Source organism: Rhea americana, unplaced genomic scaffold (assembly GCF_003343005.1).
Source record: "Rhea americana isolate MKP2758 unplaced genomic scaffold, rheAme1 scaffold_3, whole genome shotgun sequence".
In the NCBI taxonomy this organism is placed as follows: domain Eukaryota; kingdom Metazoa; phylum Chordata; class Aves; order Rheiformes; family Rheidae; genus Rhea; species Rhea americana.
The window spans coordinates 12,979,043-12,997,303 of record NW_028186423.1 but is presented as its reverse complement, the minus strand read 5'-3'; the positions used below and the strand labels follow the sequence as shown (position 1 = coordinate 12,997,303).

The following is an 18,261-nucleotide window of genomic DNA, read 5'->3' as shown; positions in this document are numbered from 1 at the left end:
ATTACAGGTGAGATGGCTGTAAATGAGTTTGTATACTTGCAGTATAGGTAAGTAATTCAGTTCTACAATCAGAAGAGGAAAAAAAAAAATTTTCCTTGTGAGTCTTTAAGTAAGTGTAACTGATGGGCTTTGGAAATTTTTTTCAGAACCTCCTAGATAAACCAGCTTTATAAATCAAGAGCCAGAGACTTAAGTACACACACTCTCGATGTGGAAAATACACTACTTTTGCTCTATTAAATGACATAATTTGGAGTCTGGTCAGTAAAACAAATTAGCTGTATATTGTGAATTTCTTCATTCATATTTTAGTGTTCCAAAGTTAGGTACATTTTATATATGCTAGAATACATGCTTCGATCTTACATATGTGGGCAAAAGTCACCCTGTCTTATAAGCACAGTCTCTCAAGGAATGGAGTGCCCTGTACTCCATCTAAATGCAATGGCTCTTGAAGGAACTAAAGGTTATAGGAATTCACTTATCAAAGTAAGCTGGTAATACTTACTTGTACTCRAACATAATTGTTTCAGAAGTGTGTAAGAAGTGTTCTAATGCTTACAGGTCCCTGTCATAACGAATGTACTGCAGCACATGCTTTTCAGTGCCTGAATGCCTGAAGGTTGTGGAGTCTCCCATCTTTAGAGATACTCAAAAGCCATCTGGACAGGTTTCTGGGCAGCCTGCTCTAGGTGACACTCCTTGAGCAAGGAAGTTGCACTAGATCATCTCCAGAGGTGCCTTCCAACCTCAACCATTCTGTGATTTTGTGAATCAGTAGCCAAAACATGCCATCGCTAATCAGTGCTGGATGAATATGAAACTAGAGAGACAACCTGTATCTGTTGCAGTAAACAAACGGCTTGAGTGTAAACTTGAAACATAACAGAAGCAGTTTTTATTAAAACTTACAGCTGTTCACGAGAGCACGGTATATCTTTTAACAAGACTACACTAGCATCTACACATCCAGAAAATAGAACACTTACATAACCTGCCTCACCTTAAGATAGGTCTTACCTACTAGGAATAATTAACCTGGAACAGCAGCCTCAATGCACATTCATTACCGTTACTGGTCAGCTTTGTGGACATGCTTGGGGAAAGTGGTCCTGGATGTCTTGAAGAGGCATGGCCTCAAAACTGAAATATGAATACAGCAGGAAACAAATTGTGAAGAACAAACCTGTACCACAGAACAGCCAAATGAGGGAAGTAATGCTTTTATGRCTAGTGGTGTAGAGTTCTCCCTCTTGTTCTGCAGCATATGTGATCAGGAAGGGCACTATTTACCTCATCAATGCAAGACCAGTCTTGATAGTGAAGTYTGAGGTGCTGCAGAGTATCATATGCTACTACTCTATATTATGTGTTTATTTTAGCACAAATGTTAAAGCTTGATATAACAGGTGGCCTCTTCAAGGAAGCTCTGTAGCTAAAGATATGGAAATATATCTTTGAAGGTTTTTATTCTCTCTGTCCTTCTCAGTGATGTTTCTCACAAAGAGCATTTCCATACTGCTCCAGAATTTGCATCTCCCTTATGAAGTTATTTAATAGAAGCAAAATGGRTAGACTTTTTTTGGCAGAAGAGTAGGGGCATGTTTTTGTAGCATGCAAGCAGTGCTCTGCCTCTAGAGGTACAAAGATAATTGGAAGTAGACTGTGCCAGCAGAGGATATTCTGTTCAGCCTCTCTGACTGAATTGTAGACATAATCTCTAAATTATTTACTTAGTCAAAAACCACAATATTAGACTGAGCATGGCTCTTGTGTTACAGGAGTCCAATTTAAAAGTTCCTGAATCACTAAATAAGAGATTTTCCTGAATTTTTTATTAGCTTTGTGAATAGYGTCTAGCTGTAAGTTGGGCATACAGTTCAATGAGATGGAATGTTGTGATGGAACATTGTTCAAAGTAAATGCAGTTTCTCTGAAAGTGCTTTAGCTGACTGTCCTGATAAAAATGTGCTTAATACAGAACAGTCCTCTACTTTTTCCAGATTATACACAGTCTCTATAATGCCTTCTGTGGCTTCTGCAGAGAGGACTACGGAGGCATTGGATTGGAATTTTTTCTCTAAGTCCTCTTTTTTCAGAGGTTTCCTCCAGTGCCCATAGAATGTATTGCAGCGGTCGCTGAACGTGTGGCCATCCTGAAGTGTAACGCTCATTTCACAGTAAAGATTCTCAAAGCTGGGCTTGTTATCAGAAGGATGCTCCAGGTGCGTTTTGCAGAGAAGCTCCCGTAAGGCTGGTCTATGAATGTTCTTGCTGTCAAAGGACTGAACTGACATGCTGCCATCCAGCAAAGCAGAGCATGCAACAAACTGGAAGGAGTGTCGAGCTTCGTGTTCTGAATCAGGGGTGGGTCTGTTCACGTATCTGACCTCTGGGACCTTGACAATGACCTTCTCAATTTTGTCAAGAGGGAGCAAGTTGTTACTGTGCTCTATGAGCTTCCTCCTAACAGAAGTTGCTGCATCAGCCACCCAGTGTGTTCCAAGGTGAGCAGGAAAGCGTTTGATGGCAACGTCTTGTTGGTCCAACAGCCAGGAATATGACTGCAAGGTTGGCAGGGTCTGCGGGCTGTAATCTGTATAAAAGGCACCCATCCCTGACTCCATGTCCAAGATCTGTCCACTTCCTTGAACACCCAGTGATGCTAAGCAAGCTGCTTCCAGTCCGTGTTTTGCTGCATTACCAATGTGGAGTGGCTTTGTTTGGGTTGCTGCATTAGCCAGTGGGGCGCCKGCATAGGAGGCAGCTATAGCCAAGGCATTTTTGCATTTCAGCTGGTCAAGAGCTAGCAGTTTAGCACAGGCTGCTGCACTCCCCATTGTACCAACCACAGTTGGTGGGTGAAACCTGAGAAAACAAAGTCTCTTTCATTACTATATTTCATGAAGTCACATGAAGTCACTGTATACACAAACTCTAATTTCCTTTTACTATAGTGAAAGTTGGGTTGGACCATAAATGAAACACTGAATATTCAAAAGTTAGTACCTAAGGGCCATCTTAGTGGAAAAAGTTGCCCYCTTTCCCTAGAAGGAGGTTAAACTGAAGCAGCGTCACTTAGAACAGGTCCTCAGAAAACAGCTGAGATGTAGAACTGCTCTTAGTTAAGGCATATTGAACAGAGTAATAGGAAAAGAGTCCAGATCCTCTATAAAGTATATATACTGGGGAAWGCAAGTTCTTTTATTCTGAACCAGTTTTGCAAAAGTGGTAGAAGAAAAACACAGAAAACAGCAAGAAGACTGAGTCTGTCCTGCACTGCAGCGCTTTTCTTCTGAGCACACCCTGTCTTTTCGGACTTTGCTTTGAGACCAGCTCCAGTGAATCCATACTGCTGTGAGCTAGCAACTGCTTGCAAATGATACAGATCGGGTGTATTTGTGAGAGTCTGAGACCTGTGTTGTTAAACCTTTTCCCTTTCGCTGCTATTTTTCAYTAATGATCCACAAAGCCTCCTCATAGATGGATCAATGCTCTCAAAAAAATCTATTAGCTAAGCAGTAAATAGGCAAGAAAGTGTATGCATGTTTAAGACTTGCTTAAACCTTTACTAAATTTCTGGACAAATATCATAGCAAATACGATTAACTGTGCCATTTGTATTTTTACTGGCATTTATTTAAGTATATTAACCCTGAAAAAACTTGCACACAGTTTACTGCTTGATGTATTTTATGTACCTTTTTGGAATGTTCCTGGCTTCRCTGGAAAAGCGTAGCAACCTGCCTTGCACTTCAATTCCCACRTTGAAAGCTAAGAGCAGATCGAGGCCAGAGATCTTTTTCTTCTGAGAAAAGGCCTCTGAGAGTGCAATCACAGCAGGAAGCACAGCCCCAGAAGGGTGTGTGGCCGGATGCCATGTGTCATCAAAATCCATTGAGTGCACCTAATGTAAAGAGAAACTTTGATTTGTCATCAGAAATCAACTATTTGCCTTGGCAAGACCAGATCAGTTAAATGAAAATTCTGTAATTGGTATAAAAATATTGAAGGACTTGATTTTGCTTAAAAAAGTAAAACTTTTTTTGAAAAGTCATTCTTCTAAGTACTTTACTCCGAACATGGGTTGGTGAGAAGTAGAAATGCAATATAAATCTTGCACTAAAGGGGCATAATTCTGATCCTAGCTGCACTAGTCTAAAATCAGTATGACACTGATACTTCTTTCCTACAATAGACTTTTGTTGCTGTAACTAGACTGATATAATTAAACCAGCAATTCTAGAGCCACCRTGTGAATAAAGATGTATCTATTTTCACTTCCCCCAAACAATATCTAAGTATAATGAAGTTACTTCCCCTGTGATGCAACTAATGCTGACATTAGGGCTCATACTAGTAAAATTATAGTAGTAAAAGTCTATACTTCTAACTGAAAGTTTTATTGGAATAACTTTTCTGGTGCAGACCAGCAGCATGACAACAGACACAAGCCTGCAAACGCTCATCAGACTTTAACCTGAATTTTCAGCACTGCACAACAGACCTGTTCCTTGAGCCACCAGATGCACTAAGGTTGCTGGGAGCAGGAGCAAGCTATAGTCTTAAAACTGGGATGAGCTGCTTAGCCCGTAAGGCTATCTGGAGAGGGACCCTCTTCCCTACACCCATAGTCCAGCTGCTTTGGAAGTCTTCAGGCATTCCCAGCATGGCATATTGCTGCTCTTTTGATAGCAGACTGTTCCCTGCAGTTTAGAAAAGTATTGTTCTTGTTCGGAGTCTGCCAAAAAACCCCAAATGTCCGAAGTAATTACAAGTATCAGGAACAGCATTTTTAACAAAACCATGCCTCAAAACTAGAACTGACTTTCATGCCTAGTCACACGTGTCTTGTTTCATAGCTCTACCTGCAAGAAAGGTTGTAATACTCCCCGGCACTCAGCTCTTGCCCTGTAATGCTGAGCATACACAATTCTGTCATACTCAGGATCAGGCTGCTGAGGAGTTTGGTTCTGAACAGACAGAAGAAAACTCAGTGTCCACCTTGAAGATCATACTAATTTAGACAGGCTTAATATATCATTTCCTTGGATGTTTGCCTTCCCTAGTTTTGTATAATTACCAAATTTGTCTATGCCACCTCTGGCATATCCATTGATTTAATTTGGTTTCAGACTAGATCCGAATTTAGGCAAAATTCTGAGCAGTCAGTTACTGCTTTACTGATAAAGTATGTATCCAAAATGTCTAATTGGCTTTTGCAAACAGCATGACTGACAATTAAATAGTTTTGTGATATATTAGTGACAGTACATATGTATATGCACATGTGTATTTGTGTTTTTCAGTAACTATATTTGGTCAGCTGAGATGAAATCTGAATCCTGCTGAAATCAGGGCGAGCTAGATTATCTCTTTGCTGTAATGTTGCTAGATTATCTCTTGGATGTAACAAGGTTGTAACAAACTGTAGAGTCTTGCACCTGGAAAACAGCCCCAAGTCTCAAATTAGTGGTAAGGAATGCTGTTGACTTAGATCAGGTATGTATTATCTCATGCTTTGAACTTGGTCTCATTGGAAGAAGGTTGAACTACACTTGAGAGAACGATGTAGGAATATTTTGTGGTAGATCTCAGGTATAACAATAAAGTAAACTAAAAGATTTTAGGAGCTTTCTGTTCTCTCTATAAGGAAGATGGAATCAATCTGTGTGATTTAAGAGCAAATAAAAGAGAGTCCCTTACAGCCACTCCATTCACAAAAGCTGCATACAGAGGAGGAAGTCGGAAATCCAGRTGGCCCCACGTGGTACTGGACAAATCTGAGCTGTAGATCTGGAACAAATTGACATCAATTAACTCAAAATCCTGAACTGAAGGATAAATGTATACTGTATCTCTGATGTAACTGAGGTCAGACCATACCCTTTTGGAACCCAGCTACTCCTGCTCATAGGAAATGAAAAAATCAATATATTATTTTATCAGAAAGTATGAAAAGAAACTCTTTCTCTTGAGGACTTATGTCAAGAGCTTAAACAGATCACAGGGAGCAGACCAGCACAATGCGCATGACCATTCAGCACCTTCACAACACCTCTGACCATTGGTGTCCCTTCTAAAAGTTCATCAACAATTCCCTTAGGACTGTCATCATCTTACTTGGGAAGGTCTCCAGTTAAGGGTTCTGTTTCTTCCAGTTTTAGTAGACCCTGGATAAACTATATACAGCCTCTTGATGTTTGCATCCCCATACTCTAAAGGGCACCCTTCCTTTCCTTTTGCTGTGCAGGCCTTTTTGCCAATGAGGAGATCTTCAGGAAATTCAATACAAGTGCATAAACTACCATAGTTTGGGAAGGGGGAGATCCCAGTTCAAAGAGACTTCTTGGCACACAGTTCTGGCGCTCGAGTCCAACTAGCCAGTTACTACAAATAAAACAACGGGCTAAACTCCTCACTGATGCACTCTTAAATTGGAAAGACTTCTATTCAGGGTCAAGTATTCCTCTTGTTGAAGTAGAATGAGACTGGAGGAGAAACATGACTTGGACAATAATTATGTTTATGGACTGTAAATAACCCAGTATTAACTTTCCATGTATTTAACAGTCTCTTATTTTGGAAAGTCTAGTGTTAAGCAATGTTTGCTTTGCCAATGCTTTTCATAAAATCTTGTATGTGAAAGACAGAAAGGGATTCTTAGTTAACTGTGTTCTACTTTCAGTGGAGAGTCTTAGCATAGTTTGCTGTATAGACTTTTACTCATTCGCAGTTTAAGTAACTCAAGCAATGATGTTCCCCTCTCTCCCATGGGTACAGCACTCTTTCTCTCTCCTCCTCCATCATCAGAAGAATCTCACCATGAAAACGTTCTCCCTGATAGCCCAAATTTCTGTTGACTTTTCATATAGCTAAACCTGAGGGTATACTATGAATACCAAACATCTTACTTTGCTGTACTGTATCACTTTGTGGTAGATCTCAGTGCCACTACCCAGAAGCCCGACTCCAAGAGTATCCAGAATCATTCGCTTGCTTCTCTGAATGACTTGGTCTGTCAAATGGTTTGCGTTCAAACCATGAATCACATTGGCAAAATTTCCTGTAATTGTCTGTGAGAAAAAAAATAGATATTTAGCTTTCCCTTCCTTTAAAGAAAATATTAAAAAAATACAACCTATTTTTCCCCCTTTTTTGTATTCAGGCTTGGATTATTTCTTAGCATGCTGGTCATTTCTGTTGTCCTGTCCTTACTTATAAGAACTGCATCAGCAAATGCATTGCATCACCAAAACGGATGTTTGAATTGTTCTCCTTTTTTTTCCCAGAAATGGCACAGTGTTACTTATGTTTCGTTTTTGCTCTCACCTGTCTCCTTCTTATCTGTTCTCTATTTCTGTTGCTTCCTCCTTGACTTGAGTCTTTAAGATGCAGACAATGTAACTTGGCAAGTTGTATAAAAGAACAGGATCAAAAAGCACCTGGCTTTCAAAAGCACCTTTTTATTGCTATTGAAATCCGTGGGAATTTGGCATTTCAGGCCAATGAAGCCATTGTCACTCAGGGAGGCAAGAATTCATCTCTATGAGTAGCAGAATAACTATCCCAAGTCTCACTGAGCTGGAGCTCACTGGGAGATGGAAGTTGGCAGCTCTACCTCTTCCCAGCAGCTCCTGGCTCACAGCGCCCACTGAATTCACATGRCTGGAATTCTAGCTTTTCTCCAAGACAAGGTCTCTCCTCTCTGAAAAGCAGTGGCTCCTTGTTACTGGCTCCTGCTGATCTGGGAATTATATTTCTCATTTTTTYGCTTTCCCACTGAGCATTGATCCATTATGCAAACTCAGCATGCTTCACCTTGACTGGAGCTGTTAGCAGCTACTAATACTCATATTAGAAACTAATCTAAAACTTCCCTCCTCTGATAGTTATAAACTTTCTTCTGTAGATAGGCATACATTATTTACAATAAGTCTACACATACACCTGCTTTTCTGTGCTGGCATTGCTGTAATAGCTCTTCCCTTTCTTTGGAAATTGTCTCTTCCTTTTCTCCTCTTCTTTCCCTGCCCATTACTCCCCTGCATATATCCAAAGAGTGACAATATTTTCTTTATTTTGCTAGGTTAAGTAAGCCAAACTGTGCCACTGTTTTTAGAATACAGGTTCTTCATCCCCCTTGACTATACCAGTAGCTTTTCACTGCATTGTTTCAGTTGGATTTATTTTTTCTAGCAATGGTGACTGAACTGTACCCATTATTTCAGGTAAGTTCTCACTGAGCTTTGTAGTGAAGCATCAAGACAGTTTTGAGGAACACAAGGCATTTAAAGCAGATGAATTACATATCCCATAGTGTGCTGCACACCTACAAAACATGCACAATGAAGTTACAAAAGCTTATACTGTAAATACATCTTAAAGTGCGAAGAATAAGACAATACCTTTGCCCACATCTTGGATGGATGGTGAGTGGTCCCAGAGAGAAGCAACAAATGACTGGCAACCAGGCAACAGTGAAACAGTCTTTTCACTATTTTTATATGTGTTTGTGTGAGGTGGGGACAAAGGACACATTAGGACCGACCTATTGCTCATCTTGTCCTGCCCACTTCCTCCTCTGCTTGGAAATGTTTCTTTTTCAACATTTTCAACTTTCTTGCTGACACATGTGTGATAGGACTTTGCAAGTCAGGTTCATGTGTCATGAGTTAAGCTGATAAATGTGTTTTTTAGCAGATAGAAATCAGGATATTAATTTGAATGTCTTATAGAGAAAAGAAATCATCAGGTGTGTCAGCCTGACMTTGGGGAACTACAGTACACCATGAATAATTCTACCATGGAAAGAGCTATCAGACTATACCACTATCAGACTACAAGTATGATAAAGGCTGTTTTAACTTAATTATCCTGTTGCATTCTTTTCTCTTGCTCTATCTGTCTCCTCCATAATACGTGCAGCTCAGACACGAAAACTGTGTGACATATTGGAATTTCTGTCTGTATGTTGGTTTAAAGCAGCTGTTGGCATTCAATGGTGTTTTAACAACATGAATAACTAGAAGAGGCCAGATAAGATTTCTTTCTACTATCAGATTTTCTACATCTCAGGTAAGGATAGCTTCTCTGAGGAAGGAGGCACTTCTCCCATCACCACCTTAGGGGTTTMACTTCTGTGGGAATCCAAGACCACAAGTTAAACTAAACCTGTGAGACACTGGAATTCAGTTGGTACTGAGTGAGAAATCCATCCTCAGCCCATGACGAATGGAGCATACTCAAAGGGGCATGAATAGAGGCCACTCAATAACTCTGATGTGAAAGCATAATGTATGTTTGAAGTCCCGGTACCTCCTGGATTAGGAATCAAAGTGTATAATCTTTCAAATTTACAATCYTGCATCTACATGCCTTAGTGCTACCTCACATACTTTAGGATCCTCAGCCCTTTATTCAATCTAGCCTCAAGTCATTTGGTAAAGTCTTCTCTAACTCCTGAGTTCTTCCAGACAGATAGCTATAGGAGTCTATGGGTGCAATTTAACATTAATTGAAGTTCTATGGATCTAACTACCAATGAAAGGGACAGTCCTGTCCAACGGTCCATCCTCTCCCCACTCTCTGGCCACACAGGAGGTTCTCCTCSTCCTTCCACCAGCTTTGATGTAGACCCCTTTGTATGAGCTGATTCAGCCTCTCTCCAGCTCAGAGATTATCAGCTGTCAGACAAAATTGAGTTTCAYTGCCCCAGAAATGCAAAATTAAATCTAACTGTGGGAGCAGAAAAAGAGAGGAGGAGGGCTAGCAGTATTTTATGAAAATCCAAGAGGGGACGCGTGTGTGGAAAGAGATGAGAAGGAGTCAGCTCTAACCCAGACATCTGCCTACTTTGCCTGTACCTCAAGCCAGCTCTACTTACGGATGTCATCTTYGGATGTCTAACCTGAGGCTGAAAATTGCACTGGGTAAGAGTAGCTAAAATAAAAAAGCTGCAATGTGCCTGGCCATGGATGTAGTCAAATTGCCCAGTGCCCAAGATTCCTAAAATCTAGCCCTACAAACACACATRTACTTTTGTACTGGCTAACATGCATTGTACAGAGCCTCAATTCAAAATCATAGCCCGGTCTTTCTTCTAAATATGAGCAGCTATTTAGCATGGCTACTAATTCTCTTCTCAGTTCTCATACACACTTCTCTACGAGTATATCATAGCTTTCTGTAATTTTCCATTGCTCATACATACATAATCTACATCTACATAAAAGAACCCAGCAGCATTTCCTAGTTTTTGTTAGATGCACGTTTGGGCYGAATCTTGACTCCCATGGGGAGACAAAAGCCTGAATGTGCATCAGTGCTCCCTCTCCCACCTCATTTCCACACTCAGRAAAACACCAGAGGTAGCCTGGATGTGCTGGGAATTATTGCTMGCCCTGATACTGAAGTTTACAAATCTAGTCATTACAGCCCAGTTAATGAGACTGGTCACATTGGCAAGACTGGCACCAGTTAGAATGGTTAGTAATAACAAATAATTAGTACGAGATTAAAAAGGGGAAAAAATGTTACCTTTCTGTTCTTACAGATCACCCTTCATCCAGAGAATTAGAAGAAAATATATGTRTTAAATAAAATATATTCAAACCCTACAGTCAGTCCTCTTTCAGTCCTCTTTTTCCATTATCTTTTGGATACCATTTGTAATCTAGCTTCTCCTACTTCTGTCTCTCATTTTGCTCCTTCTCTTTTGGGAAAGAGTCAGACTGAAGTGAAATTTGAATGTCTCCTTGGACTCTCTATGCCASTGGATAGCACAGAGGAGACACAATAGCCTCAGAGCCAGTTAAGGAGAATTTTCCTAATACAAGAAGCACATGGGACCCTTTGTATTTCCTTTTATGATTTCAATGGAAGGAACAGTGAACACAACTGAACAGCTCAAAGATATGAGAAAACTATGAGGTATTGTAACTCCTTACTGCTTCAATATATTGCTCTAATGATTGCTCTAATAAAGGTGGCATTATTCTGGAAAGTCTACAGTCAGAATGGGGTAAAAATGGCTCATAACCCTCTTCATCTCTAGAAAGCATAATGTGGTGTCGGCCTGTAGGTCTGCATCCTCCTAATCAGTAACTGCATCATCCCTCGAAATAAGACCTTTACAGGCTTACAGTGTTACATTGCCTAACGCTTTGAGACACCTGTTATGAGAATCAAGTGCAGAGATCCAGGAAGACCAGCAGCTGCATTTAATCACATGTCAATATTCAAAAGTGAATTAAAATATCATCCAAAACTTGTGATGTGATTTGAAACGTGGTTTGCTGTCACACACTCCTAGCTGATCTCAGATATACTGTCACTTCCTCCTGCAACCTTGATTGCAGTATGGATTGTCCAATACATTGCAATAATAACTTCAGTACTACTAAGAACTGAACTGAGATATTATGAGAAAGTAACTTTTTAAAAATGAAAGTAAACTAAATATACAAAATTAAACTAYGCTGGAGACTGATTTTCAAAATGTGGTCTACAGACCTTAGATGCAGGTGTACAATGTAGAGTAGGAGGGAAAGGAAAGCAAGATGATTATCACTGCAGAAGGAAAAACCTTCTATACAAAATACTGTATCTCCACAGGAAAATTTGTAGCCTAAATAAAAGAAGGCTGAAAACCACTGACTGAGAGTTTGGCACAGGCTTTCTTCTCTGACAAAGGGAATCTGCTGCTTTCCTCTCCTTGGACATAATACACCCATGGTTCAGTATTTTGGGCAAAAAAATTTGTTAGCTAGCAAATATGATGGAAAGTCATCAAAATGCATCATGTGTAGCTACAGCATAGAGCTGCATTGATTACAGAACAAAGCTTAGACACCAGAGCCCCACAGAGATATTTTCTCCTGCTRACATCATATTTTTAAGCTGCTATTTCTTCTTTTGTCTAGAGCTATTTTAGCATAAACTCTGCCCACACCTGCAAGATGTATGTTTGCAACTGAAAGCTGTATCCGATCTCAGTCTTATGCTCTTTTTGTCATTAGAAATTATAACAAAATACATGGGACAGGCTTGCTTTACTCTAAGCCATCTTTTAAGATATAACCTCCTTCATGCTCTTTGTTAACATGAGAAAAAGGGAGTCAGCTGCCAATGTGTTTTGTTTACAGACCATCCATTATTGTAAAGGATCTGAAAGCAACTTAAAAATGTAGGACCTACTCTTTTTTACTTTACTGAGGTTTTTAAAGTATAAGAAACAGGTAAGAATTCTGCTAGGGACAGAATCTTAATGAATCGTCTGGTGGCTGGATGCAAATCTTCTATCAGCCATACAGCTATAAATCTTGGGATCCTGTACCACAACCATTACACTCTGTTGTGCCCTGCCTTCCTGTATTCACTATAGCAATAGTTWCTGAGCTAGCCTATCTGTCAACAACAGATATCAAGAAAAGCAATGATTGCACCACAAAACATGTGACTCTGGAAATTTCAAGTCTTTAATAGTTCTCTTATTCACTTGCTTGCAAAACCAGTGATGACTTCAATGCAATCTGAGAAATTACAACATCTTTGTTTCCTTTTTTTAATTCTTCACAGCACATCTTGGAAGCACCAGGCCATATTCTGGTAAAGGCTGTGACATGTCAATGCACCAGGTCTACACTATTGTTCTCTGTTTCATAAACTAGCGCTGCAATTTCTAAATTTCTAAATTTCCCTTCAGCTCATAATGTATTCCTTGACTAGCTTACATGAACTGTAAGATGGCAGGACCAGATATGACTGGGATAATCAGATGGGATCTTGTTCTAGTCACAGACACAGAATCAGTAAGGTTGGAAGGGAGCTCTGGAGATCATCTAGTCCAACCTCCCAAAGATTTCCTGGTGCTGGTTCCACTGGGGCTTGAACTCAGGACCTTCAGCGTGTAAAGCAGATATGATAACCACTACACTAGTCAGATCAATCACCTCAGCAAACAGAAGACTTAACATACCATGAACCACTGGGCCCAAACCACTCCAAGAGCAGAGAAAGTATGTTTGAGGTGAGCCAAAGAGTGTATCACTAAATGACTCCTTTGACAGTTTCTGGAGTGGCATGAGTAGCCTAAACTGTAAGAACACAAGAAGACGCTGCAGTTCCATGACATTTCAGCTACTACAGGCTGTACTATAATACTTGTGCCAGCATTCGGCTGTTGGCAATGCAAGGGGGTACACCGTGCTTGGCTGCCTCTGGTCCACAGCAGGGCAGCACTTGAAAGCAGTATGCACTGGAGCATGACATAGCCATCCTCTTCCCCTCCTCCCTCCCCGCATAACCCACCTCTGGCATGATTTTGAGGTGCATGGTGCAATACTACTTATTCTCTCTGGAATACCTCACAGCCAAGTTCCCAAAGCTTTTGTTCACCCCATTATAGATTCCCACCCCGTTTTCTAAAGAAACAAGGTCACCACAGTCAAGAGCGTCTATACAGCATGACCTCCAYTCTGAAAATTAGCAGCAGGGGTAGGAGATCATGTAGGTTTTCTGTATGTATCATGTGTCGACTTTATGATAACTTCATTTTGTTGACAGTTTTGGCAGCCTGAGACAGTCTGTATTACACACTGCTCTCTTAGTTAAAGAGTAGTCATATTGTCTATATTAAGTGGCCAAAATAAAGCCAGATGCCATTACAGGACTTCCATCATCTGGAGCAGAGTTTGACTGGCAGAACACAGATTAGTGTGGATGCACATAGGGAGGTGGCAGTTTTAATGAAAATGTCAGTAGAACTCTGGTAGTGCWAATTAGACATTAGTCACTATGCTAAACTGTTGTGTCTTACACATATGTACACAAAAAATGGTACTCAGCAGAGAGACCTTTCCTGCTCATTTCAGAGCAATGCCCAGATGTCAGGCCAAAACAGTTAACAGCAAGCCTGTGGTGGCAGTCCAGTGAGGAGATACAGATATCAAGAATTGTTATATGAAAAGCAATTTTTCAATATTAATTAAGGGATACAGGAATCTCTATCTGAATTATTTATTAGGGTTTTCGAACTTCGAGGGTTTTATCCAAGACATCATTCCCAAATTTCGTCCCCACTGAAAGGGCTATAGTACCACCTAAAGCATACACAAGAAAAATGAAATGGATAATAAAACTTTCTCCTTCAAAGTCAAACAGGATTTGAAYGAAAAATCCACCTAGTTTTATGGGAGTCAACATGTACCTGTTAGCAGCTGCAGAAGCACTTAGGACTGGTATTGGGAGACATCGAGCATGTTGGCAGAATTGCTCCTCCACCTTTTACTCTTCAGTCTCTCTTGTCCTATYTGCTTAGTCCCTTCCAAACATAAGCCCACTAAAATTATTTGAAATCATGTTGCGATGGTCACTGAGTATTTACTGTTATCATATTGCTCTTCCTGCAAAGCTGTGCTGCAAGCTTTTTTCTCTTAGTCACTGCACTGTAACATCTTCTCAGACACCATGTTCTCAGGTATCCCACGAGCTACACAGGTGTTGCTGTCTTTAGCAACCTATGGTTCTTTTGAGGAATTCCACTAATTGGAGAATGACTTTTTTCCCTATCTGTAGCTATATGCAGTTACACCATGCATTTTTCAGCTCYGATAGATTTCAGAAGTGCCAAGAAATATTGCAAAACAGCCTAAAAAATACACATTAAATGTGGCAGTGTGTAAATGTGATTTATAGTGTAATTATATGACATGTCATGGCAGTTATTGGTTGTGAGATATTACACGTTTCAGATGACAAAACACRCTGAGGAATTTCTAACTGTGTTTAGCAATTCATCTCTAAAGAGAAAATGAGCAGAATTACATCAACATTTCTAAAATGGGGTAATAACCAAAAAACAGAAATAAGGTTGTCTAAAGGCAACAGATGTAAATTCATAAAACGTTTATAGTATTACACTTTTCTAATGTACATTTAAACAAAAAAGCTAACRATTTTCTTTAAATTAGTCCTTTTTACATAAATAACCTTTTAAAGAATGTTATTTTTTGAATTTATATAGTAACACTACTTTTTCCTAACATTACTCATCTTCAACACARTAGACCAGGATAGATGGAGGAAGCATTAAAAAAACAGGAAAATAACTAATTTCACAAAATGAAAGGTCTGATTCTATGACTTTTGATCATTTATGTTGATTCTTTAGTGTTAGCAGAGTTTAAAACTATTCATATAGAAAAGGTAGTATCAGATGTACTAGAGCTCRGATAATATTTTATTTACCTTTTTCACTCACTGTAATATTTGAAGATCTCTCTCTTGATGTGTCCTTGGAAGTTGCAGGAGCCACAGAGCTAGCTGTAAGAAAAATAATACCTTGTTTGTGTCATTATGTTTTTTATTCTGCAAAAATTACTAAAGGTCACATTCAGTGAAAATGTACAATGATAGCGGTAACATCAAGTCGCACAACTTACCTATTGACTTTGGTCACTATTCTGWATGGCACAATAGCAGCAATATTAATTTGATTTTACTATAATAAGGAAATAACACAAAATAACCTTATTCAACCTTCYTACAATTAGAACATTTCCTCAATTCTGCAATCTGGTTATTTCTATTGGTCATACTAGGCAGTTTTGAAGTCTGTTTTGAAGTATACATTTCCTTTTGAGTCATTTTTGCTTTTTTTATTTCCATGGTTTCATATGGTAATTTATTAAACTTTGGGGGAAAAGTCAGAAAAGAAAGGAGATGCATGATTTTCTTTTTCCAACTAATTAACTGAGCTGCAAATGAAGGAATACTGAAATGTTTCAGTACATCCTAAAAACCAACACAACTGAAGYAGCGTGAGTCATGTTATTCAACTAATGATGCACAATGCACAGAGTAGAAACAACACAACGCTATTTTACAGCATAACAAAAACTGATAGTTGCCTTGAGCAGCAACTTGCAGGAGGCAGCTTGCTCTCTCTGTTGCCTATAAATGAAAAGACAGAGTTGAAGCTTTTAAGCCTGACCCACCCATCTCTGCTTTGTGCTTTCTCTCCTCTGCTTCTGTGGATGCCAAAGGATGGGCTCATGAGGAGGAACAGGGTGGGTCGTGCTGAGAAGTTGTTTTCCCCAATGCAGCCTGCTATCTCAGCCTACTACTCATAGCAACAGCTGGGCTGTAACACATCACAGGACTCACTCCACCTTGCAAGCATAACCCAGCCSTGCACTGATCCTTTCCCTCCTTCAGTGACAAGGCCCAGACCTCTTCTCCCTGGTTCTTCTATTTCCCTCAAATTTGGGAGGCGTAGCTGTTGGAATTAGGGAAAATGGATGGCTTCCTGAGGAGGGTGAAAGAAAAGAAAGAACAGGAAAGCTATATGATTGTACGGGAATAAAACATGTCCTGTCTCTTAGGACGCTGGAAGAGGAAATCATTGTGGGGCAGGGAAAGCATAATTGTAGAAGGGAAAGAAATAGACTCCAGGCCTCCTCGAGTCTTCCAAAACACRTATGTTCCCGTCTCCTAAGCTCCACTGGTCTTCTCTTCCTGGCCCCAAAACAAATTTGAAAACGACATTTAATTTTCTTATATTTTTGTGAAGCTGAATAAATCACTACTGTCTGGAAAAGGAGGGCTAGTGCTAATTTCTCATAGCTCTCTCAGCAGCAGGCAGCACACTTCTGTGACCTGGGGATTGAGATAGGAGAGGCCTCTCTGCTTAACTAATCCTCATGAAATAGATGCAGCCGCTCCACTTTTTCAGCGTTATACGAGGAGCTGGTGCATTGGGGCACAGAGCAATTATACGCAAAGCTGCATAACTAAGGTGTAGCCGATTTGCTCAGAGACCCTCTGTAGTTGAGCCTAAATTGGTATCAAGTAGTGTCCATGCTGCCTATTGCAGTTCACATGCCGTTCGTGGCCACTCTGTCGGCACTGCCCGTTAGGTACTAATGCAGGCCAGGCTGCTGCCCTACATGGCTCCCCCCAAAAGACCTGTGGCACTCACTTCCTGCTTGGCTTATCCTGGCCCCAGCCCATCTCCCGAGCCCCTGCTGCATCCTTTGTCTACTGCGGCCCCTCGGCACCCACAGCAAGTGTGCTGCTTGCTGCTGCTGCTGCTGCTGCTGGACTGCAGTGTCTGGAGTCCGCCTTGGGACTGGATGTGCTGCTTGTCCTATGGACCAGCCTATAGCATAGCAGACGGAGTAGCAGATGTGGCCTTCGCCTTAGTGGAGTGCAGACTTCAAAAAAGCCTTAAATGAAGTGCAGACTTCTGTATTTCAAAGCTCACCTTTCAGCCTATGTTGGCATCAAACGTTCAGTGCTGTGGTCCTATGGGCAGGGCMCCTAGCCACTGCTCAAAAAAGTAGCCATTATGCTCTGGAGTAACCTTTGGGTTTGCTGTGAAAGAAATGTGCAATGCCAATGGACAAGCTCCACGTTGCAACTAACATAGGTGGCCTTTAGAGTAACAGCAGCATCGCCTGAAAGCTCAAAAGCTTCTTTAGGTTCATACTAATCCATTCTCCAGCTCTAGGAAGCTCTATGAGTATTTGAATAGTCTCCCAGCTCCTGCATACAAMATAACTTTCCCATGCATGCAGGAGCTGGGGAACTATTAAAGGCACAACTATAAGCTGAAAGGGGTGCATATATGGCATATACGTCTTAGTCAATTTGAACCTCTTCTTCTGGAGCCTGGCTAATGACTTCATCTCACCTACAGGTAGGAGGAGTAATCGCCTCAGGCCTCACAGTTCCTGCAGTGAACATTCAAATAATTAACTGCAAGATGAACTGCGTGACAACTTAGATGTCAGTGTTCAGGCCCAAATGTTAATTTCAGTTTTTCTACATCATTCATAAAGTTAGTGAGAAGACAGTGTAGCAGGACTCAATTGAGAACAATATGGCTCTCAAGGTCACCTCCAAGCATGCCTTTACTATTTCAGGCAGTGAATTCATCATTTGAGGTTAGACTAGATAATCTCCAGAGGTCCCTTCCAACCTTACTGATTCTATGACTCTATGATCATGTGCGAGAGAGCAGCAATCTGTGAAAATAYGTGCCTGCATCATCTGGAGGCAAGGTTCACTAAGCTGGACACTTCTGAGCTTACATACCTTCAGTCAGTGGTATTTCCCACAGTGCCTTCGAGCAAATGCTTCTGTTGATGAACTATTCCTCTCTCCTGCCCTACACGTAATCAGTCCTAATAATTCCCAAACAGCTCAGACTGGATGGGAAAAAACAAACAGCCTCATATCTGTCTGCTAAGTTGTGAG

The 18,261-nt window shown here is 40.5% G+C and overlaps 1 protein-coding gene across 1 annotated transcript; it reads right to left on the bottom strand.

Annotated features, from left to right (window-relative positions):
* Positions 1-1,913: 1,913 nt before the first annotated feature.
* ACOD1 (aconitate decarboxylase 1) lies at positions 1,914-8,420 on the bottom strand. The gene is made up of 5 exons (XM_085309553.1): positions 8,409-8,420; positions 6,915-7,076; positions 5,707-5,796; positions 3,702-3,907; positions 1,914-2,868 (listed from the first exon to the last, which is right to left on the bottom strand). Exons 1-5 carry the CDS (start codon positions 8,418-8,420, stop codon positions 1,914-1,916), a joined length of 1,425 nt encoding a protein of 474 aa, XP_085165679.1.
* Between the last annotated feature and the right edge of the window lie 9,841 nt (positions 8,421-18,261).